General features: G+C 41.1%; 1 protein-coding gene across 1 annotated transcript in view; it reads left to right on the top strand.

Moving 5' to 3' along the window:
- ADCY6 (adenylate cyclase 6) overlaps nt 1-23,476 on the top strand; it is a 1,739,117-nt gene that overhangs the window by 1,604,890 nt on the left and 110,751 nt on the right. The window contains exons 21-22 of the mRNA XM_044083802.1: nt 2,649-2,853; nt 15,240-15,364. Coding sequence (XP_043939737.1) covers nt 2,649-2,853; nt 15,240-15,364 — 330 coding nt within the window. The remainder of the gene's footprint in view (nt 1-2,648; nt 2,854-15,239; nt 15,365-23,476) is intronic.

Below are 23,476 nucleotides of genomic sequence, written 5' to 3'. Positions count from 1 at the left end.
TAGGCAGTAACAACTCCTACAGGAACAGGCAGGCTGCTCAGTGTTAACCACTGCCACTGATGAACACAGAGACTTCCCTTTAGCCCAAGCAAGCACTGGCCTCCAAGAAACTTACAAACAGTTCAGAACAACAACTCTGTAACTGAACTTTTTAAATTTCAGAAAGTTGGAAAAAAGCAAGATTTTTTTGTTTTTTGTTTTGTTTTTTTAAAGGTAGCAGAGATAAACGGTAAACTAGTCAGAACAGTGCAATAAATGACTCCACGCTTCCCATGCCCATCAGTCCCCATGTCCATTTTATTCCCATCCTGTAGTGCTAGTTGGTAGGCCTGACTCTTGCAACCCTTTCTAGGGTGGCCACCCATCTATTTTGAGAAAGGTTATTGCATTTTGCCCTTTCCAGTGAGGAGTGTCAGGAATCAGAGAACCTGGTGATTTGCTGTCATCATACAGGAGGTGGATAGGGATCCCCCTTTTTTCCATATAATAAATTTAAAACCTGTACATACATTGCCCGAGCAAGTACTATGTATCCATTTCGCCATTACATCTCCGGTTGTACAGCTGAGACTAGTCACCAGGATGAACTTGCAGTGGAAGTCCACCCAACCCCTGTGGTGAAACTGGCCTATGCCCCCAGAATTTTAGGACTCCTGATACCATTCAGGCATTGGCAGCAGACAGGTATTCTGTGCTAATAGACTGTTTTGCCAAGTTATTTTTAATTGTATGTGCTAAATTGTAGTAACTGGTAACAGATTTTTTAATTACAGACATTGTACACTGTATTCTGTATTCATCAGACCTATCATTCAGTACAATGCCCGCTTTGGTATGTACCTAACCAGGCACATCCAACAACTGGAATGTCCACAGAGTTTCCTCACTAAAAGAATAAAGTATGTAAAGTAGCATGTCCTGTGCAAACTGGCTTAATGCCCTATCCTTGTGTTCTGTTTCCTACAGGCTGTTGAGGGGCGAGATCTATGCCTGGTATACAAGGCATTGTTGGACCCCACCCTGATGGACCTACTGTATGTCCACAAAACAAACAGCACCAGAATTACTCATTATAAAGGCTTAAACCTTGCCTGTGATAGAAATAGGACTGCTTGAGAGAGAGGTATATATCCCATGGACTACCCCTTCTTTGGAACATGATCCCCATGTATGTGAAGCAGAGTTCCTCCCTAACCCAATTCAAGTGCAACTTGGACAGTGAGATAGAGAACAGGAAATTCATCCCTGAATTGGTACCTGTGTCTCCAATGGAAACAGGCAGCCTGTAAATGGTTCATCTCCTACGCCCCTGCTTGCAGATGTTTAATTTCTCATGCCCCTGCTTACACTTATCAAGGGTACCAGAACTTGTCAGAGAGCTGGGATGCATGTCTGTGTTTAAAAAGACCCCAGTGGTTGCTAGCCTACTACACACATATGAAGACAGAAATGCTATGTTGTTTAACAATGTGGCCATTAACAGGATCATAAAAAGTTCTAGTAATGTGCATATTGATGATAAAATGTTGTACTGATAATTTGACATGCAAGAGTTTCTCTTGTGAAACATAAAGAAAAATAATAACTTAGAATTAGGATACTATAGCAGTTTGGCTGGCCACAGTGCTGCAGTGGTTAGCATTGCCGCCTCACAGCAAGAGGTTCTCTGGTTCGATCCTCGGCTGGGGTGCCTTCTGTGCGGAGTCTGCATGTCCTCCCTGTGGTCGCGTGGGTTTCCTCTAGGTGCTCTGGTTTCCTCTCACATCCCAAAGACATGCTGTAGGTGGATTGGACACTCTAAATTGGCCCTAGGCGTGAGTGCGTGCATGTGTATGTGCCTTCTGTGGAAGGTTGGGCACCGGGCTGGCAACTTGACACTGTAAAACTCCACTGCCAGTCGTGAGCGGACAAGGTGATCCGCTGTGGCGACTCCTAACTGGGAAAAGCCGAAAGAAAAATAAAGGATACTGTAGCAGTTTACTGTGTTCTACCTTTGAATGTATTGAAGTCCCTGATTTTAAAGTGTTTTTTGCTTGTTTGGGTTCATGCAGTTGTAAGCATGTATATTGTATTTTTGTACTATTTATGTGTTGTGTATCACTGCATTACTTTGCTCAGTTAGCAGAAAAGTAGTAACATTAAGTGAGTCTGTGTGAGTGATCTGTCATGTTGCAATAGTCACAATACTATAAGGTAATATGTAATGGTGACAAGGTTTGAGTTACGTCATCTAGTTACTATATACCAATAAATATGTCTTCAGCATGTGAAGGTTTAAGTTCAGAATCACTACAGGACAGACATCTTTTGAGTGTCAGCATGCTGTAATTTTTCATGTGCATGTTCCCCCACACATTTCTGTGTGTATTAGGATGCAAATCATTTGTACAAACACACACACCTTCTGGGGTATGTTCAAATTTATACCATTTGTACTTAATTGCTAGGGATTGCTTTGTAATACATTTAAAATGATTTCAAACTCTGTTTTTTACTAAAAGGAATGTTGGTTCTAACCTGGCCCTGTTATATGTACCTATAACATTCTATTCTACTTATACTGCCTCTTGTACCCCAAAAAGGTTGTCCCACATTGCCTCACTTACTGTCTGTTCTTACATGTTTGCCTTTTTTCTGTTTTTCCATAGATCATCAGTGAGGAGAGATTTCGGCAGCTGGAAAAGATAAAGACGATTGGAAGCACATACATGGCAGCTTCTGGTCTGAATGACACCACATATGACAGAGAGGGCAAGTCGCACATCACAAGTTTGGCAGATTATGCCATGAAGTTAATGGAACAGATGAAGTATATCAATGAACATTCTTTTAACAACTTCCAGATGAAGATAGGTGAGCCCCTTGGAGTGAAAACTTGCATGGGGATCTTTTATTGACTTGTAAAGTAAAATAAAAACAAAACTGTGCGAGTGTTGACTTGTCATCATCTTGGCACTTTTTTTTTAGCTGATTGCTTAGCCACACTGATCCTTTTGTTTTCCTTGTTCCCATTATAATTTCATCTCATTAGCTAGAGTAGGAAAATAAGACATTTATAACTCTTTTTTTTGTCAATAGTCATTGTACTTTGGCAGACATTCTAAGAAGACATCTGACCTGGCCAAGTATGCTATTACAGGTCTGAATCCTGAACCACTTTTTGTAACCTGAATCAGTAGTGTGTATACTAATTATGGAGATGTGAGACTGAATTGGTTGTATGCTTCCCGTCTACGATCCTTTAAAGATGAAGGATTACTTTTGGTATTGAGTGTGTCAGTAGACCAACTTGTCTACCTCATAGCAGATGTCTGTTTGGGGTAGTACTAATCCTAGGTGGAGGCTGGAGCCAAAATGAATTCACTGCCACAAACACTGTTTTGATGTATTTTTTGTAATGTTTCTACCCACCTTAGTGAACTAATGTCTAGCAGTTGGCCCCAGTAGTATTGACCTCCACATTTTGACCAGTTCATTCTATTATATCTTCTTACATTCCTTATTGTGGGATTTTCTATATAGGAAAGTATAAGGGCAAATTACATGGGCGTAAATGGTACTAAAGTTGTGTTTGCATTTAACAACGTAAAAAAAAGAAGTTATGTTCTTACCATAACATTCCATCTGTGTTGTTGATCTTCATTCATTCATGATGAATGAGTATCGGTTCCATCCTCGGAACCGACTCAGCCATTATAACAAGCTCGCGCCAGCCAAAAACTCTCGAGCTAAGCTTACCCACAGTGCCCCTCTCCATCTCCTCAGATCAAGTTTGCCCATAAGAAAGGAAAGTGGAGGCTTTGTCTGAGCAAATGCCCTATCGTAAACCTAGGATCAAAACAAAACCTCCAGGAGCCTTTTGGAGTGGGTAGGAGGGTGGGATGTCATGAGTGAATGAAGATCAACAACACGGTTGGAATGTTATGGTAAGAACATAACTTCATATGATGTTGTTAATCTTCATTCATTTATAATGAATGGGACAAAGTGGGAGGCCCTATGGAAGAATATTCCTGAGCACCATTGAGCCAAAGGATGCTCTTCCCCTGGAGACCAAATCCAATTAGTAATGAGTGATAAAAGTATAAGGAGTAGCCCATATGGCTGCTGCACAAATGTCCATGGAAGCTCTAGAATTGAAAGCAACAGATGTAACAACTGATCTGGTTGAGTGTGCTTTGATTTTATTTGTTAGATGGATAATTTTTGTTCATAGACAAAGGAAATACAGTCTGTCAGCCATTTAGCTAAGGCTACTGTAGAAACAGGTTTTCCCAATTTTGGTCCTGAGAAGGATAAAAATAATTGGTCAGATATTTGTAGTGCTTTAGTCCTATCCAAGCAGAAACATAATTGTCTATGTACATCCAACAAATGCAGACAATATTCTCCTTTATTAGAAAAATTGGGGAAGACGACTGGTAGGTCAGTTGATTGATTAATACTCAAATCTGAAACAACTGTGGGTAAGAAGGAGGGGTTAGTCCGAAGTGATAGTCTCTCTCTATAGAAAACCATGTAAGGGCACTTTTATGCACAAGGCTTGCAGTTCTGATATTCGCCTTACTGAGGTAATAACTACCAAGAATAAAGTCTTCCATGATAAAAACTTCATATAGCAAGTGGTAGCATGCTAAAAGGGAGGACGAGTCAAGGTTTGTAGGACTAGTGTCAAATTCCATGGTTCAACTGGCTCTTTGAAGGCTGGTCTACTATGTGTGACCCCTTTCAAAAAGGTTTTACAAAGACGGTGAAATATCAAAGAGGAGTCCTGGAAGCCATTGTGGAAGTTTGAAATAGCCGCCAGTGGACTCGAACAGTGGAAGCTGCTGCTCCTGAATTTAGGAGATTTGATAAGTAGCCCAACACAGAGCTTACCTAGGCCAAAAAGGGGTCTAGTCCTTTCCCTCAAGACCAATCTATGAATCTTTTCCACTTGCTGATATAATGTTTCATGGTTGATGGTTTATGGGAAGCCAGAAGAATGTTTCGTACAAGGGAGGATAAATTATTCTGACTGGCAATTACTGGAAGTGGAGGAACCAAGCTGTCAGCTTGAGACCTGATATGTTTGGATGTATCAACCCTTGAGGGTGCGACAGTAATTCCAGAGTTGGATCCAGAGTCCACGGTCGGTGGACCAGGTGAGGCCAAAGGAAGGGGAGCCAAACTTGTCAGGGCCAATAGAGTGCAATGAGGATTACTGTGCTTCTCAACCAGAGAGTCTTCTTTAGAAATTGCAAGATCAGAGGAAGAGGAGGAAAGGCATAAAGAAGTCCCATGGGCCAGTCATGAATTAGGGCATCCCTCGGGGACTCCCCTTGAGGGGGAATTAGGGCAAAGTAGCTGCTGCATTTGTGGTTGGCGGGGGATGTGAATAAATCCCAGCAAGGCTGATCCCAGTGGCTGAAGATCTTCGCCACTATGACAGGATTGAGGGACCACTCATGAGGCAGAAGAATGCATATGCTCAGTTTGTCTGAAATCACGTTGGAATCCCCGGGAATATGCATTGCTATCAGAAAGCAGTTGGAAGATATTGCCCATTGCCAAACTCTCATGGCTTCCTGACACAATGGGTAGGATTTGATTCCCCCTGTTTTTTGATATACCAGACGACAGACATGTCCGACTGGAGGACAGATTGGAATGCTTGCAATGCCAGAAGCACTGCCCTCCATTCTAGGACATTGATATGCAGGTTTACCTTCTTTAGAGACCAAGTGCCTTGGACTTTCTTTCCCTGACAATGCCCCCCACCCACCCCATCAGGGATGTGTCCATGATCACTATGGCCTTGGGCTGAGACGGTGAGAAAGGGAGACTCAGTAGTTTATTTTCTGGCTTCATTCCCCAATGTAAGTCTTGTTTGCAGCCATTTGTTATGCAGATCTGGAAGGACATATGAGTTAAAAGGGACCACTGTGATGCTAGGAGTCATTGTGGGAGTCTCATGTGCAATCTTGATAGAGAAACTATAGTAATTGTTGCTGCCATTGATCCTAGTAGTTGAAAGACTGAATGAGCTGGGACTTTGTCCTGAGAGAGTATCACTTGGAGTTGAGATCTTAGTCTTTGGAGCCTGTGAAGTGGGAGGGCAACCAAGCAAGACTGAGTGTCGAATGTTGCATCTATGAATTCTAGATTTTGAGTAGGTACCAGTTTGGACTTTTCTTTGTTTATTGAGATCCCTAAGGATCTTGGTAGCTGTAGGGTGTAATGCAAGGCTAGAAGCAGCAGACATTTGGTATGGGTGTTAAGGACCCAATCGTCTAAATACAGAAACACCTGGAATTCTTGTAGTCTCAAGTGAGCGGTTACCCCTGCCATACATTTGGTGAAAACTCTGGTGGTTGTGTAAAGACCAAAGAGCAGCACTCGAAATTGGCACTGATTAGCTCCCAGCCGGAAGAGGAGAAATCTCCTGGAGCATTTGTCCATTTTTATGTGATAATACGCATCCTGGAGATCTATGGAGCACATCCAATCGTCTTTTTTCAGAAACAGGAGGATAGACTGAACCGTGACCATCTGGAATTTCATCTGTCTGACAAACTTGTTTAGGATGCTTAGGTCCAAAATTGGCCTCCAGTCCCCTGTCTTTTTTGGCACTAAAAAGAACCTTGAGTAAAATCCGGATTCTCTCTGGTCTGGTGGGACTGTTTGGATGATTCTTTTTCATTTCTTGTGCTGCTGCAACCCATTGACTGGGCAGAACGTCAGGGATTTGCATTTGCGGCCTCCGGTAAAGATCGAAAGGGATGCGATAACCTTTGGTAATTATCGTCTGCACCCAAGAATATGTCGTTATGGATTGCCAAGCTAGGTGGTGCAGAGAAAATTGGCCGCAGACTGCTTCCAGAGGCAAGCAATTGGGCCATTCTTCAGGAACGCTGATAGGGCTGCCCAGAGAAAGAATCTCAGGATCCCTGATTACGCAGACCCCCTCTGCCTCGGGAGGTGTGTCTTCCTGATGAGTTACCCCCTCTGCCCAGGGGGGAAAACTCACCACATGTGTCACGGAAAGGACCCTGGGATTTCCTGAACCACATCTTCCCACTCCTCTGATTCCTAGAGTAGGATCGCTAGGGAGTAGAAAAACACACGCCCACGGCAAACAGGGTCTTGCTGTCCTTTTCACACCTGGCTAATGTGTCTTTCACCTTTGGTCCAAAAAAAGAGGATGCACCAACAGGAGCGTTGACAAAGGAAGACTTAAAAGGGTCTGCAAAATTACATAATTGCATCTATGCATGACATCTCATGACAACACCTGCACCCGCTGCTCTAGCCACCTCTTCAGTAATGTGAGAGATCAACCGCATGGATGAATTAGATATGGATTTTAGGGTGGCAAGCTATGAAGCAGCTTTGTCCTGTACCTCATCAGATACTGCTCCTGCTAGGACTCCCGAGAGTTCTGTGATCAGGTCCCTCTGGAGACGGGTAAAGTGTGCCAGGTAATTTAAGAACTGAATGGCAAAGTTCGATGAAGTATATACCCACTTCCCTAGTCTGTCCATCGTCCAAGACTCCCTGTTTGGAGGATGGACAGCAGTACTCTCCTCAGCGAGTTCTTTCCTAGTGGCTGCCACCACCACCACCACCATAGCATCTATTGCCAAGCCTTTGGACCAATAGAGGTGATCCTCAGGAGGGGATAGAATTTTGTCCGGTCTCAATGAGGTGAACTAGATCATCTGCAGGCAGGGTCAACTAGGAAGTAGAGAGTCGAGCACGGAAAGCCTGCAAGAATACAGACTCCTCAGAGGAAGGGTTGGTGGTCTTCCAGTCTCCCCGCTGCTGTATGTCCCCAAAGGAGACATCCTCAGGGTGCGACCGTTGGGACCCTTCCCCCTCATTGTAGTCTGTATCTTTGTTGAGGGATTCTTCAGGGGAATCTACGTGCTTCCACTTGTACAGATTGAAGTCGGTCCCTAATTCCCAGGCTATAATAGCTGATCTGCAAAGCGGGAATAAAATGGTCCCTCCTTTGTTTGTTTACATGCCATATCAATGTGAGGTTGACTGTGATTACTAGCAGAGGGCCTGGGGTCCAATGATGGTTCAGAGATTTGAGAGCAACTATTTGAGCCATCATTTCCTTGACATTTTTGTGATTTAGTTTGTCTTGAATGTTCCAGAGGTTGTAGACTTTCACCCCATTGAACACGCCTCCCCAAGTAAAGTCTACTTCATCTGTGGTTACAGACTAAGAAGAGAGACCTAGACTGAGAAACAACTGATTAACCCACCAGAGTAACTGCTTTTTCAGAAACCCTTACACAGGAATATGCAATGAAAGGTGGTGCTGGTGTTGGGGCCAAACTGACTTGACAAACTACTGTTCTTCATGTAAAGTCTAGACAGATTAATGATGACAATAGTAGAGACCTTGAAACATAGAATTCTGAGATATTCCCAGGCAAATGCCAAAGTCTGGTTGGAAAGTTCCAGATACTACTACTAGCAGCATTCAGTTTTGTCCTGAGGAAGAAAAGCCATCATGAGGGATTTGTCAAGTAGACATCACAGAAACACTATTCTGTGTGATGGAATGACAAAATATTTCTCTCTTATCACCTAAAAATCCAGGCTGAGAAAAATGTGCTTTACCCAAGCCAGAGATTACTGGCAACATGTGAAAGAATCTGCAAAAATAAGACAGTCATCCAAGTATGGAAAATGTGAATACCCTGCAGCCCGTAATGGGTTATTACAGGAGCCGGCAGTTAATAAACATTTTGAGTTGTTGACAAACCAGAGAGCAAAACAGAAAACTGAAAATGCGATACGAACATGTAGAAAGAAAGGTCTGGGACAGATCTCCAGGTTCTTTCTTTCTTTGGCACCAGAAAAATCCTTTCTCTTCTACTTCTGATAGAACAGGTTCTATTATCCCCAGTACAGGAACTGATCTAGAATAGGAGAGAATGGGGAGGTTTGATTGGTTGGATGAAGAGGAAACCCTTGAAAAAGAGGAAGAAAATCCTATTGCCAAGTGTCTGACGTTATCTGGTGCCACAGAAGAAGGTGGAGACATAGACTTTGGAAAGCTTTATAGGATTTTCAGGTTGGGGAAGGAAAGCGCAATGAAGGGGACATATTCACTTTATTATCTTAGATTGTCCTTGGTTTTGTGAGGACCCTCCTTTCTTTTTTGACCCTCCCTGACATTGATTTAGAAATGTTGAAATTTCATGTGGCTGTGCCTTGCTGGAAACATTTATTCTTTTTCACAGAAAAAAAAAGCCTGCTCTGGAAGATACATTTCTATTATATTTTGATAAACAGAGTTAAAATTTGGGTAACCCCCCCGAAGTAATTTTACTCCTTTCATTCAACCTTTTAAGGACCTTGGTAGAGGAAGGACCAAATAACACCTCTTTATTCCAGAAGAGTATTCACGATCTCAACTTTGACACCCTCTGGTAAATTCTGAGAAAGAAGAGAGACAAATCACCATATCACTGATCCGGTGACAGCTGCTCTACAGACAGCACCTGCAGTGTCATGAGCACATTTTAAAAAAATGTGTTGTTACCTATGACAAAGAGGATACTACAGAATTCAGAGATGTTTTCGTCAGTGGGCAGCAATTAACTTTCTCAAATTGTCAACGGAAACCAGCAGAAACTTAGACACGTGCCTGACAATTCACTGTTCTGAATGCTAAAGTGGAAGAAATATAAACTTTCTTCCCAAATGTATCAAGGTTTTTCCAAGCATGTAAGGAATAGGGCCAGCTGCCACACCGAGTTTGGCAGAAGCTGTTTTTGACCAAGAAATTACTGCAGGTTCTTACCTGGGATTATAAAAAGGAATTTGTGGGACTGGAGCACATTGTATAATTTATCAGACTGTCTGGGAGCAGGTGGTTGACTGTCAGGCAAATTGGCTGCAAAGAAAGCATCCTGTAAGGTTGGCAACACAGGAAGAACAGGTACAGCTTGAGGAAAATCCACCTTAGCAAAACATAATATTTTTGCTAGAATTCTGGTATTTCTTTTGTTCCCACTGAAACAAGTCATCTTTAAATGAAGGGAAGACTCTGTGTAAAAACTGAGACTTTAAATAAAATTTTGCAAAGTCCAGCCAGTTTTCCTTATCTGCTTTTGCTAATGATAAATGTCTGGTCCTATGTTTGAGTTTCTCTGGAAGGCTGTCCCCGCCCCCAAAAAAGAGAGCATTTCAAAGGACTGTCCCTTTCCTGGAATGAGCAGCTCAGCAAAGGAACTTTAGATGGTCTCTTCCCCAGTGCCAACAGAAGTGGTTCTGTCTTACCCAGCAACTGTAGCTGAGCTGCCGCAGAGGATCTGCATGTCCTCCTGGTCCTTAGTGGCCTTCTGAGGAGCAGCACCAGAAGGACCAAGGGAAAGTGCTGAATGTTCTGAGGAGCAGAGGGCTACAGTAAAGTCATCCATGTGAAGTCGGAGTCGAAATGAAGCCCTGTCCAGATAACAATTCTCTTTTTGAAGCTCAGGGAGGGAACAATCAAGTTACAGGAACCCAGGTTCTTGTACCCTTTCTAATAAGTGTCCAACAAACATTTAGCAGAGCTTTGAGGAGTTGGTCTTACCTCCTGACTGAAAAGTTAAGTTTTGAGGTAAAAGTTTTTCTCACAACCACCAAATAGACTAGCCTCAGTCTCTAGCAATACTTTTTGACAGAAAAGATGCACTTTCCCTTACAAAAAACTATATAGGATAAGAGAATCTCCACATGGACCCAGGACGTCTGTTTACCGAAAAGATGTCTGACTGACAAGTAGCTAGTGGAACCTAAGTACTGTGGTTAAACCTTTTAGTGACTACCATCAAACACACTAGCCCCAGCCCCTATCAACACATTATAACAGAAAAGTGACATTTTTCCTCACAAAATATAAATAATAAGGAAATTACCATAAGGACTCTGGACTGTCTGTCTACTAAAACAAGGTGCCTGACAATGGTAGCAAAGGTTAGGATAGTCAGTGAAACAGCCTGACAAGAAAAACAAATTATGAGGTAAACATTTTTAAAGACACCCCCCAAACCCATGAGTCCTAGCCCTTATTCACAAGTCCTGATCAAAAATAAAAGTTTTTTTCACAAAAATTAATTTGAAAGACCTTTCCCCCACAGAACCGTGAACAAAAATTGTGGGATTTGAGGCAGTTTTTTTTTTTAGTGAGAACCACTAGAAATACCAGTTCTAACCTTTAGTAAATATTTCTGACAGAACAGCACAAAAAAGATGTAGTGGAAGTTATTCCCCAATAGGGCACTCATCTGCCCAACCTTGGTGAAGTGCTAGCTTGACCGTCAATCACTGGAAGCCAACAGGGAAGAGCCCGCTTTGGCAAAAGGGTTGTAGGGTTTTGGTGCCTGATTTTATAATGTGCTCCTCAAGCTGTACATTGACTATGGCAAACGGAAAGTACCCTTAAACTTTGGATGCTGAGCTGGGTGGTCAGATCCTTGGATGGACATCCCATAAATCTTAAGTTACTGCAAAACTAATCTAATGATGAACCTCATCTTATATCCGCATAGAGAATTGTTGAGACCTCTGCTGAAGTAGTGTCTGCATGTGTGGTTATAAATACCACAAGGCAGTCATTAGTCAGATGAGGACAGGGAGGAAGAACACAGGTGGTAGAATTATTTTAAAAGAACAGGCCAACAGCACTAGATAATATTTGCTGCACAATGCAGAGATGCATACATAATATAAGCACACAGGATCATTGAGTCTCTGATGGATGGGAGGAGTTAATATGAAGATTCAGGTTGGACTTGAAGTTTTATTTTACACAGAAAGCTGTTATGTGAAGCAGTACATTTCCAGAGTGGGAAATGACTTTGTTTAGTGTCTTCAAAGATGGTCAGAAGTGAATGAGAGGAAGGGGGAGGGTTAATTGCTTATGGATTAGCTGCAGTATTCAGGCAAACTAGATAGGCCAGTAATCTATTTCTGTTACAAATTATGTATAATGCAGTAATGATAATTCTTGCATCTGCTGTAATCTCCCACTACAGTGCACAAATGTATGTGAACTGGAAAACAGCAGTACCAACTTCTCTGTAAGTCATATTTAAATAAGAATTTGATGGAAGTAATTCAAGAAATAGAGTGGGATTTTGGATGCAGATCCTTAAGGAGAATAACAGCAGTCATATTGAATACTGTATTCCTAAAGTAGCAGAAAGTATACTGAGAACTAAACCAACACAAGAATGGATAATGTAGATTCTGCTGATAGGGATGACTGCAATTAGGGGTAGAGAGAATAGGCAAGAGGGGGCTGGAATTTCCTGGAGAAAACTGTCAAAGGAACTGAGGTATTGGGTACAAATAATTAGAAAGAGAATGGTAATGTTATGGAAAGAAGTCAATGAGACATTTGGATTGCAGGCTAGTGACTGACTTCACCATCAGGGATTGATATCAGAGTATAGACAAAGAGAAAAGGATAGGGGAATCCTAAATAAATAACTTGCACTGGTTGAGTTTTTAATTTAATCTAGAATGGAAGCTGCTGTTAAAAAGGAATAATTTGTAGGCCATATAAAATATTAAAAAATAGTTATAGGAATCAAGTAGAGGAGATCAGAAAAGATTGGGAAGAGAGATTAGATAAGCAGGTCACAAATAAAGAATGGGAGGACATATGTATGGCTGCCTAATATGCAACAAAATCTAGAAGATTTAGGATTTTTGCTTGGACGTGGTTCCATAGATATTCCACAAAATTTGTCCTCGGGTAGATGGCAAATGTTGGAGATGTAATGGAGAGGAAAGTTTTCCTTGGGAGAGTATGTTCTCGGAATGTAATGAGTTGGCAGACTTTAAAAATTCACAATGAACAAAGTAAAGTCCAGTGATCAGAAATGTTTACCATCAGAAGGCAGGTGTGGCCATGGGTACCCTAATGACCAACATCTACACTAATACTGTAGTAGGATTTTGGAAAGAATCTATGTCCAAAGATCCCCTGAGACTTGTCCACAACCTTGTATTGTACGTGCGTTTTGCGGATGATGTCTTTTTGGTTTAGAAGGGGAACTCTGATGAATTAACAGCATTTGTAGAACTAATGAATACATCTACTGATTTCCTGAGGTTTACATTGGACTATTCATCAACCACAGTACATTTTTTAGATGTTAAACTAGAGAAAGCTAGTAAGGGTATTTAAACTTCTATTTTTCAAAAGGATGTACATGCAAATAGGTGCACCCATAGAACAAGTATGCATGCAACACATATATTTAAGAGCACTACTAGGAGTCAGCTACTTAGTGCAAGTCGCTTGAATACAGATAATACAAAATGAATAACTCCAATGGACCAAATGGTAAATGAATTTAAACACAGAGGCTATGATGCAGCTACACTTGAGAGTCTAAAACTGATGTGGTTAATGATAAGCAGGGTAGTGCAAGAACATATTTTCGAAAGAAAGAGGCCCCCTAGAGATTATGTATGGCAACCAGGTCCCTTACGCTACATAACTAGGCTTAATAGAAGGACTAATGATATTAAAAATATTATATCTAAGTATTGGACATTAGAAGGCTCTATGCCAGAGCTGAAAATATTGGTGGGGGAGAGGCCCCAGTTTGCCCACAGATACTGTGCAAACTTAAAAAAAATGCCATTGTCATAAGGATTTGAAAAAACAAAATGTTAAATTAACACATAAAGGAGGCACTTTGCCTTGTTATAACTGCTCCTGTTGTAAAGACATCATAAATAGTGTTGAGTTTATACATCCATTAACAAATGTAAAATATACATTTAAATATCATGCTACCTGCTATACTACTAATGGGGAGTGTACCTTGCTACCCATATAAAGTGTCATCCTTTCTGTGTAGGTAAGTGCACATGAAGACTTAAGGTTCGTATAACGGAACATAAATCTGAAATACACAGGGATGCTAAAACCAATGCACTTGCAAAACACATGGATGAAAACGGAAGAGGCCATGAATTTAAGTTTAGAGTTATAAGCATTGTGCATAGGAGTGTAAGAAGAGGTGACTTGAATAACAGACTAGAGACTTTAGAGTATGTGTGTAGTGAGACTGCAAGCAGAGACTCTATCTGGTATTAATGCAGCAGCGAGCTTGAAACCTATACTAAAGAAGAGACAAATGCTGTTGAGCTATTGTAAATGATTGATATATGCACTTTAATATGCAAAAATATATATATACATTTTTATATATATTTTTTGTACTTTTTTATGATTTTAGAGTGCAAGACTTAGTTTAGACAGGGAATTTTTCATGTTTTAAAATGTGTTTTATGTCTTTACATATGAATATGCAGTTAATTGTTTTCGTGTGATTGGGTTATGTCATGAAGGTTTTAGTTTAAATGTATGTGAATAGTGGTTTATGTAACACACAGAGGAAGGGCATTGGCCTGAAAGGTTTGTGTATTCTAAGTAAACAAGTTTGCTACTTACTGTTACCTGCCCAGCATTTCTAATCACTGGACTTTACTTTGCTCTTTGAGAATATTTTGTGTCTGGAGTGACAATTAACCTCGGAGCTGGTCCTAGCTGTTTTTCCTAGACTTTAAAAATTCATATCAGAGTACTGCGTCAGGAATACTTCGAGATCTAATGGTTGTAACAAAGGAAATTATTTTTTGAGCTGGGATACAGGGTTGCATTGCCTAGACATAGTTAGGCCTTGCTAAGTTTAATTCTGGTGGCTACCAAAAAAAGGAATTACTAGGAAATGGAAATAAAAGTCTAAACCAACTATATTTGAAGTCGTGAACATTTTAACAAGGTAAAAGAAAAGAAAGTGTGATCTTTAAAAAAAGGGTAAGAGTAAATTACATAAGAAATGGAAATTGTGGGAACAGTACATGCAAAGAAATACTTTGGAGGAGAAATGAGGTTTAAGAGAGGGCAGGAGCTGAACAATTTATATAATGTTGGCTTGATTATATGGTATAGAACAATATATATGATGTATAATGTTTGTAAATGTAAACTTGTTAATATGATTTGATTAACTTTATATAAATGGAAGTTTGCCTATGTCACAAGTGACAATTCAATAAAGGTGTTTAACTCATGTCCTAATTTTGCATCCTGTGTGCATTACCAAAGTTTCCACTTCAGTGTTTCCCCTTCACTTTTTTTTATTTTGTTTTTGAGACTCTGTGTTGATCACAGTTGTCTCCATTTTTCCCTTTTTCCTTAAATGTTGCTTCTCAATTTTGTCTTATAGGTTTAAACATTGGTCCAGTTGTTGCTGGTGTAATTGGTGCTCGTAAACCTCAATATGACATTTGGGGTAACACTGTGAATGTGGCCAGCCGGATGGATAGTACTGGTGTACCAGATCGAATCCAGGTAATAATGAAATATATGCTTTAGCTGTTCCTTCGTAATACTGTCACATCAGTGGATAATTGAGTCACTTCACATAAGTTGCCCATCTTTTTTCAGTATATGTATGTTTTTTTTTTTTTTGCCTGTCTTTTCTTTTTATATTTCTGAATATCTATTTGCCCTTCACTTAAATTGTCGGATCCATAGACCCTTTTTCATTTTCAGCACTTGCCTTGGCAGCAAGGAGGTGTGTATGTGTGTACAATTTGGGATAGTCAGTCAGCCAGCATGTTTTAGGAGGTGAGAAGAAGGCAGAGTACCCAAAGAAAAGCCACTTAGCCATGACAAGAACATGAAGCTCCATATGGACAGTAACCAGAGGTCAGGACTGAGTGCCTGATCCTGGATCTGTGAGGCAGAAAGCACCTAACCCATTCTAGTGCAAAAAGCATTCTGCAATGCGAAGATACCATGCCTTACCCACACCAGTCTTTTGCAGATAGCTAGAGTGTAGAACATGCTTGGATTCATAGGATCATAGGTTCCTACTAGGCAGTAGATAAGTTAAGCCATATGAAGCCTAACCACTGTGGTTCCACTGATACACCCAGCTACTACTTTTCCCTCCTCATAAGTGATAGGGGCTAGGCCTTAGGAAAGTTTGCAGTTTTCTATCCATTTGTATAAGCTAGACTTGAAGATAGTGAGGGAAGTGCTATGCTTGACAAAAAAAATGGAACTTGTTCCACAGGTGGAGGTTCTTTGGGAGAGAGATCTGTTATGCCAACAAGTTTTTTGTATGTTTATGTAAGTCTTATGTATGTCACTATATAAATTTAGATCCCTTGATCTTATATTTGAGTTACTAGTTTTCTGGATATGCATTACATCAGACAGGGTAGGTTATTTACACCTTTGTATGCTAGGCATAGGTTGCCATATAGGATTCCATAGGAGACAGAAAAGAGAAACAGGACTTTTACATAGACTGGATATCTTTAAGGAGTTCCTGTCCAAGACTGTTTATGAGTAACTTCTGCATTTTCATGTTGGGTTAGATGCTGAGGTAAGTACATGCTTAAGGACACATTGTATTCTGGTATGAGCTTGATGAGGGGAATGATCTCCTTCTTGGACAGAGAGGAGATTCCCTTAGTAATAATTCAGGCAAGGTAGAAGGCTTTCTTAATAATAGCGGATACATGTTTTTTAAAGGAGAGTTTATCTGCAAAAGGGCCAAGGTCTGTCATGACAGTGTCTGTTTTAAGGAGGGTGCCAGGTATGTGGTCAGTGTGAGCGAGTTCCTATTTCCCAAAAAAAAGCACTAATACTGTTTTTAACTTATCCAGCAACTTATTTTGCAACCTTTTTTTTGGGGGGGGGGGGGCTTTTTATCAATAAAACCCATATTGCACACAGGTAATGTGAACACATCTGAGATGCCAATATATTTGTATTGTATATATTTATGACACATTTAGACCATAATCCTGATGCCATGAGTCTCTCCAAGATTAGACCTAGATAGGTATCTCTAGATCTGAAAGATTCATATCTCCATATACCAATTTGTCCCCTTGCAGGATATTCATCATATTTTATTCTGGGGCATCTCACTTTCAGTTTACTGCTTTGCCTTTTGGGCTGTCCTCAGCCCCAAGAGTTTTCACAAAGTGTGTGGCACCAGTAATTGTTTTCTGCCAAACCCAGGGAATCCAGATTTTTCCCTGTTTAGATACTCCGTTGATGCAAGCTACGTTGCCACAGACTTTTCTGCAGCATCTCCAGTTCATCCTAAGCTTCCTCGCACATATGGGGTTCATAGTCAACTGCAAGAATTCCTCTCTGCAGCCAACTCAGGGCCTTGTTAGGCTTTATACAAAATAGATGCAGGCCTACTTTCCTCAAGAAAAAGTGCAGAGCTTTGCAGACTACTATCACAGCCTTGACTCACTCAGCCAATGCTCCGCCAAGGAGATCCTAAAGTTTGAGATCCATGGCATCTACTGTCCTAGTGTTTCCGCTAGCCAAACTGCATATGTGGAAAATCCAGTGGTACCTAAAAATAGTGTGGTCTCAACACTCTCACCCTTTAGAGACTGTGATTATTCTATTACCTTGCCTCAGAAGTAAAATCTTCTGGTGGAAGGACCAGGTGATACTCAATCCAGGACTCCCTTTCACTCATCCAATCCCAGTACAAAAAGTATACACAGATGCCTCAGATGAGGCGTAGGGGGCCTGGACAGGGACCCACCGAGTACAGAGCAGGTGGCAGACAAAACTACTAAAGGAACACATCAACTTGTAGGAAATGAGGGCTCTCATCCATGCTCTTCAAGTTTTCTGTCATGCCTGGAAACTAGGTCTCCTACTAGTGTTCACAGACATCACAACTGTCGTGGTACATAAGTATGGGGGGAACCAGATCACACCGACTGTGCATGTAGGCAAAGGGAGCCTTTGACCTTGCCAGAGAGAAAAGCATGTTGCTAATAGCCACATACATCCCGTTATAAGACAATGTATTGGCAGAAGCATTAAACAAGACCTTGGAGGACCCTTTTGAATGGACCCTGAACAAATAGGTTTTCCTGGACATCCTTAAGCACTGGGGTGCACAGCTCAGATGGTCCCATTTGCCTCATCAGACAGCTCCACTCTTCTGCACCCCTCATCTTGGAAGACAGATACTTTCTCCTTTCAGTGGACATGGAAATTCTTCTATGCCTTCCCTCCACTACCTTTCATACAAAGAGTTATTCTAAAGACCAAAAATTTAAAAACAAAACATTTGTTAGTGACCCCATTTTGGCCAAGACAGCATTGGTTCCCTTTTATTTTTCATCTAGCCAAGGGCATGTGCTACAAACTACCACTTCAAGTGAATCTCATCCCACAACAGAAAGGGTTTCTACTGCACTTCAACCTGTCATCCTTGAACCTAACACTGTGGATTATATAGTTTTAATCCCTTACAGGCACCCTTTCCCAGAGGATGTGATTCAGGTTCTCCAAGAAGCCAGGAGACCTACCATTTGAAAATCCTACATAGTCAAGTGGAAGAGATTTTCATTTTGCTGCCATATGAATGGACAGGACCCCAGCAGATCAGAGGTACCTTCCATACTGAAATATCTGTGTGAGCTCATGCATACAGGTCTAAGTTATTATTCCATCAAAGCCCACCGGTCAGCCATCTGTGCTTGTTTACCTCTTAATCCACCACTTGTCTACATCTGGGATCAGGCTTATTCCTTAAGAGGGTTCTGCATCTTTGACCAACAAAGAAACTCATAATCCATCCTTTGGACCTCAACTTTGTACTGGAAAAACTTATCTTACCTCCTTTTTAACCAGCAGCATCAACAAATCTCAAATTCTGCACTTGAAAAGCTATTCTTCCTCTTGCTGTCACTTCAGGTAGGAGAATTTCAGAGTTTCAGGTGCTCCTGGCCATTCCTCCCTTTATCTTTAACAAGGACAAAGTGACCCTGAGGGCTTAACTCTTCATGTCCAAAGTAGTGAATGAGCTGTGTCTCAATGAGACCATAAACCATTATACTTTCTTTCTTAGTCCACAAAATTGGGAGGAAGGTTACTGCACTCTCTAGATGTTTACAGGCAGCTAAAATTCTATTTGGACAAAACTAGTTCTATTCGAAGGTCTGAACAACTTCTCTTTCATGGATTCTGAATTGGGCCAGCCATCATCTAAGCAAACCATTGCAAGCTGGATCTTTAAGGTAATTGTTTTTGTTATTCTCTGTATGGCAAATCCTTGCCCTCATGCTCATTCTGCCAGGGCAGTAGCATTCTCTGGGGCCTTTTACAAAGGGGTGGATACCCGGGCTATACTGGAAGCTGCCACCTGGTCTTCTGTGCACAGTTTCACCAAACATTACAATATTGACGCTTTTCAGGGTCTAGAGCTGCCTTTGGTAGGTAAGTCCTTCATGGCCTCTTGGATAATTCTGCTGCTTATTAGCCAACCGTGGTTACATTCCCTTCAGCTTTTGGAATCACCCACTGGTTAAGAATACTACAACAGTGATTTCAATCAGGGTATAATACAGCTGTGTAAAAGCTTAGTATAACAGTAGATATCCTACTGATAACTGTTGCAGTATTCCTTCTCACCCTCCTTCCCCCCTCTGTACTTATTTCAACCATCTCTCTCTCCTGTCTCCCTCTTTTCCTCCCCTGTAGACAGTACCCTAAAACAATGGGGGTTTCTTACCACTTCATGCTTCACCCCTACTAGCTGACCATTTCTTTCTCTGGGTCTTTAAGCCACTGGCTTGGAGATAGTCAGAGGAATTACACTTGTACGTCTGTCTGTATACCTCTATGCTTGCAAGCCAGTGTAGGATGTACAGTCCTTGGGAGGTAAAGCTTTGGCACCCCGTCGGACGTCAGCGTGATAAACCACTGGTTAAGAATACTGCAACCTGATCAGTAGGACATCTACTGTTATGGTAAGTTCTTAGACAGCTGTACATTTCCAGTTTTCCCAGTTACCTCTTTTTTTCCTCATCACACCTCCAACATTTGCTGTCTATCTGAAGAAAAATTCATTGAAGTCTGTGTGGTTTATAAAAATACATATGCAAACACTTCCAAGCAAAAATCCTAAGCCTTACGGACTTTGTCGCATACTTGGGAACCATACATATGACCTCACATTGTTTCTGTGTAAATTGCTTTTACAGTCTCTTTTCACAGTCTTTTCTAACCTCCTCTCATTGATTCTTCTGGTTATCATGCAATATGTTATATGCCCTACTAATTATCCATTTGTAAGCTGCGGTGGTGCAGCGGTAGCATTGTCTCCTCACAGCAAGATGTTCTCCCATTCGATGCTCGGCTGGAGCGCCTTCTGTGTGGAGTCTGCATGTCCTCCCTGCGGTCGAGTAGCGTTCGAAAGACATGCGTGAATGGGCATGCCTTCGTTGAAGGTTGGGCATCGAGTTGGCACCTCAGTACTGTTAAAATCTACTGCCAATCATTAGCGGATCGGAGTTCCAATGTGGCGACCCCTAACCGGGAAAAGCAGAAAGAAAAACAACAAAAACAGCAGCAGCAGTTTCTGTTCTACATTCAACAAAAAAACCTCTATCAGAGCAGGTCTTTCACTTAGGATTCCCCTATCCCTTTTCCTTTTCCTGTACTCTGATATCAATTCCTGGTAGGGAAGGTGGTCTCTTGCTGGAGAGTCCACACATCATCTTGGCATCATTCCATTCTATTACCTTTCCCCCTCTACTTATTTGCTCCCAATTCCTTACTTCCTTTTCCACTTTTCTCCACAAAATTCCAGTCCCCTCTTGCCTATTTTCTGTATCCCTTCTTGCAGTCATCCCCTGTTAGCAAAATCTCTCTTCTCCATTTTTGCATTGGCTTAGTTTTTACAATATTTACTACTACTTTGAATATAATATTTTGTATTGTTATTATTCTCCTTAAGGACCTACATCCAATATCCCACTGTCTGAATTTCTTCTCTGCTTAATAATCATCACTTTCCACTTTGAACTATAACCTTTTGCTTTTAACTGTATAGCTCTAAAATACCCCTTCAAATCAGGTAATCCTAAACTATCTTGCCCCACTTGACTCTTGCCCTTTTTCCCTCCTAGATAGGTTCCTTCAACTCCTTAATTATTGTCCACAACTTCTGTGGTTGCCTGACTTGTAGTAAAACTTAAAGGGACTAAAACATCTTCACCACTTGTATCTTACTATCTAATTCCTCAGTTGTATTGTCTTTTGTTTAGTCTCTTCCCACATACCCTTAGCTGCCATAACAGAAGCCCTTTTAATTCATATTCGTAATAGTTCATCTTATTGTATCCCCTTTCATACTGGTATTGCTGAACCAATTTGTGTGGGGGTACATGATTTACAGGTATAGCCTTTGTTTAATCTTCATTAATTGTATATCCTGAAAAGACTTGAAACAGTCTCAAAATGTTGCACAACAACTAAAGTCCTTTTGTGAATTTATCAGTGATGGAATAATATCTGTAAATAATGTAAATTTTTCTTGATTACCATACCAATTATATTCTAGCATTTATGAGTCCCTTATTTTCTTTAGCACTGGTTCTAAATATAAATCAAATAACAAAGGGGAAAGAGGACACCCCTGCCTGGTTTCTCTGTTCAAGCACATCTCATCACAGAGGAACCCTCCCAAGTCAATTTTTGCCTCTAATCCTTCATATATCCTACTAATTAACATTATTATTGTATCAGGTAATGCAAACACTTCCATTGCTCTACTCTTAAAATCCCAGCTTACTCTGATGGAATGTTTTCTGTGCATCAAGACCTACCAATAATAGCTGTATTTTCTTACATTCTACTTTCCTTTGAATCATTATTTTTTATTAATATTTGCAAATGTTTGCCTCCTCTCCACAAAACTACATTGGTCCCAGAGGGTGGTGCTTTTGAGCCTAGAGATCACTTTTAGTATCTGTTCAGAGGTAATTTCCAGAGGTTGGTTGTGGCCTGGATACTTTGTATTTGGAGGCAATGGGAAGTGGAATCTGGAGCGAAGTATGTCTGTTAGGATATTGACCTTGTCCTCGGGGCTTCAGTTGGTAACCACATTAAAAGTAAGCTTGGTGCATGCTGAGTGTAATTCCCTAGTTTTTTCCATTATTGAAGAATGTCTTCTGGCCATTTCTCTGATGTAACAATTTTTAGTTCATAATTAGCTTTGTAGACTTTGATCTTGCTCTTCAGTTCTTTAGCATGATGAGATTTTTTTTTCTTTTCTTTAAGGCTGTGAATTTTTTCATTGTTAGAGTTTGATTTTGGTTGAGTTCCATCAGAAGGAGATTCTTACTAAACTTGACATTGTATTTATGGAGAGTTGAGATGGAAATATAAATTTTGGGAATATGTACCACTCCCTACTTTGTTGCAGCGTCATCAAGGAGGGAGAAGAGAGCTTTTGAACTGGTTCAAATCAGCAGCAAGCATAAAGAAGATGGCCTTCGAGAAGACCCCCCCCCCCCCCAGGAATCACTTCTGAACAGATACTAAAAGATGGTTAGGTTGGAGAAAGACCTGTAGTGGGACCATAGGGTCAGTGTTACAGGGCAGTGATCTGAGTTGACTAGTGAAAGGTTGATAATGGGTGGGAAGCAAATGGAGGCCATGTTGATCAGACAAGATTGAGTATGTCTGTGCCTCATGTTGGGGAGGGTACTTCTTGATTAAGGGAGTTTGCATTGAAGAAGTCAAGCAAAGCATTGTGCAGGTTTGTTTGTTGCAGTTTAAGATTCCCAGCTAATGGAGGGATGGTTAAAGTCCCATACAGTGTTGTTTTGATCACTGGAGATGGAGCTCTGTTTATTAAAGCATACTTTGTGATTTGTATGTGTCATACACAGTGTTCTGTAGTTGGCCAGGATATGATTTGAGGTCTTGTTTACAGATACTAGGACACAGAGGAGTACAGTATCATTGTCCTGTTTGAATAGTCTAGAGGCAATGCTTGTTTGGATAAACACAGGCACACTGCCACCGTCATAGGTTCATAGGTTCATACTAGGCTATCTGCCCGAGGGCATTTATAAGCCTAGCCCATAGTTTTGTGGCTTACGCCACCCCTTTAGTTTGGAGAAACTATGCCCATTATTTTGCTGTGCCTCTGTCGAGCAGTGACACTGAGGTAACCCCTGGGGTGTATCTGCGATCTCCCATCCATTGGTCAAGATTCCTCTTGAACAAGGCCAGCGAGGTGCTCTGCCTCACATAAACCGGGATTTTGTTCCACAGCATAGGGAGTCTTTGGGTGATGAATCTATCCCTCCAGCACATCCTATTAATAACCGTGTCGAGGTTTAAGTCTCCGCCCTTGTGGCTCTGAGGGATCTAGATTTTTGAGATGAAGCATGTTCATCAAATCTGGGTTTGACATGGCCTTGTATGTCAGGCATAGGTCACCTCTGAGCAAGCGGTAAGCAACTGAATATAACTGGAGTTCTTTCAGTCGGGCAGCATAAGACAGATTTTTGAGACCCTTTATCCTTTTGGTGAGGAACTTTTGTGGCCTCTCCAGCTGCTGCAAGTGTCGGGTCAGATACATTCCGCATGGGGCATTGTACTCGATCATTG

This window comes from Protopterus annectens, chromosome 9.part0, assembly GCF_019279795.1.
Source record: "Protopterus annectens isolate FY-2018-M chromosome 9.part0, PAN1.0, whole genome shotgun sequence".
Taxonomy (NCBI): Eukaryota; Metazoa; Chordata; order Ceratodontiformes; family Protopteridae; genus Protopterus; species Protopterus annectens.
This window is presented reverse-complemented; position numbering and strand designations above follow the sequence as displayed.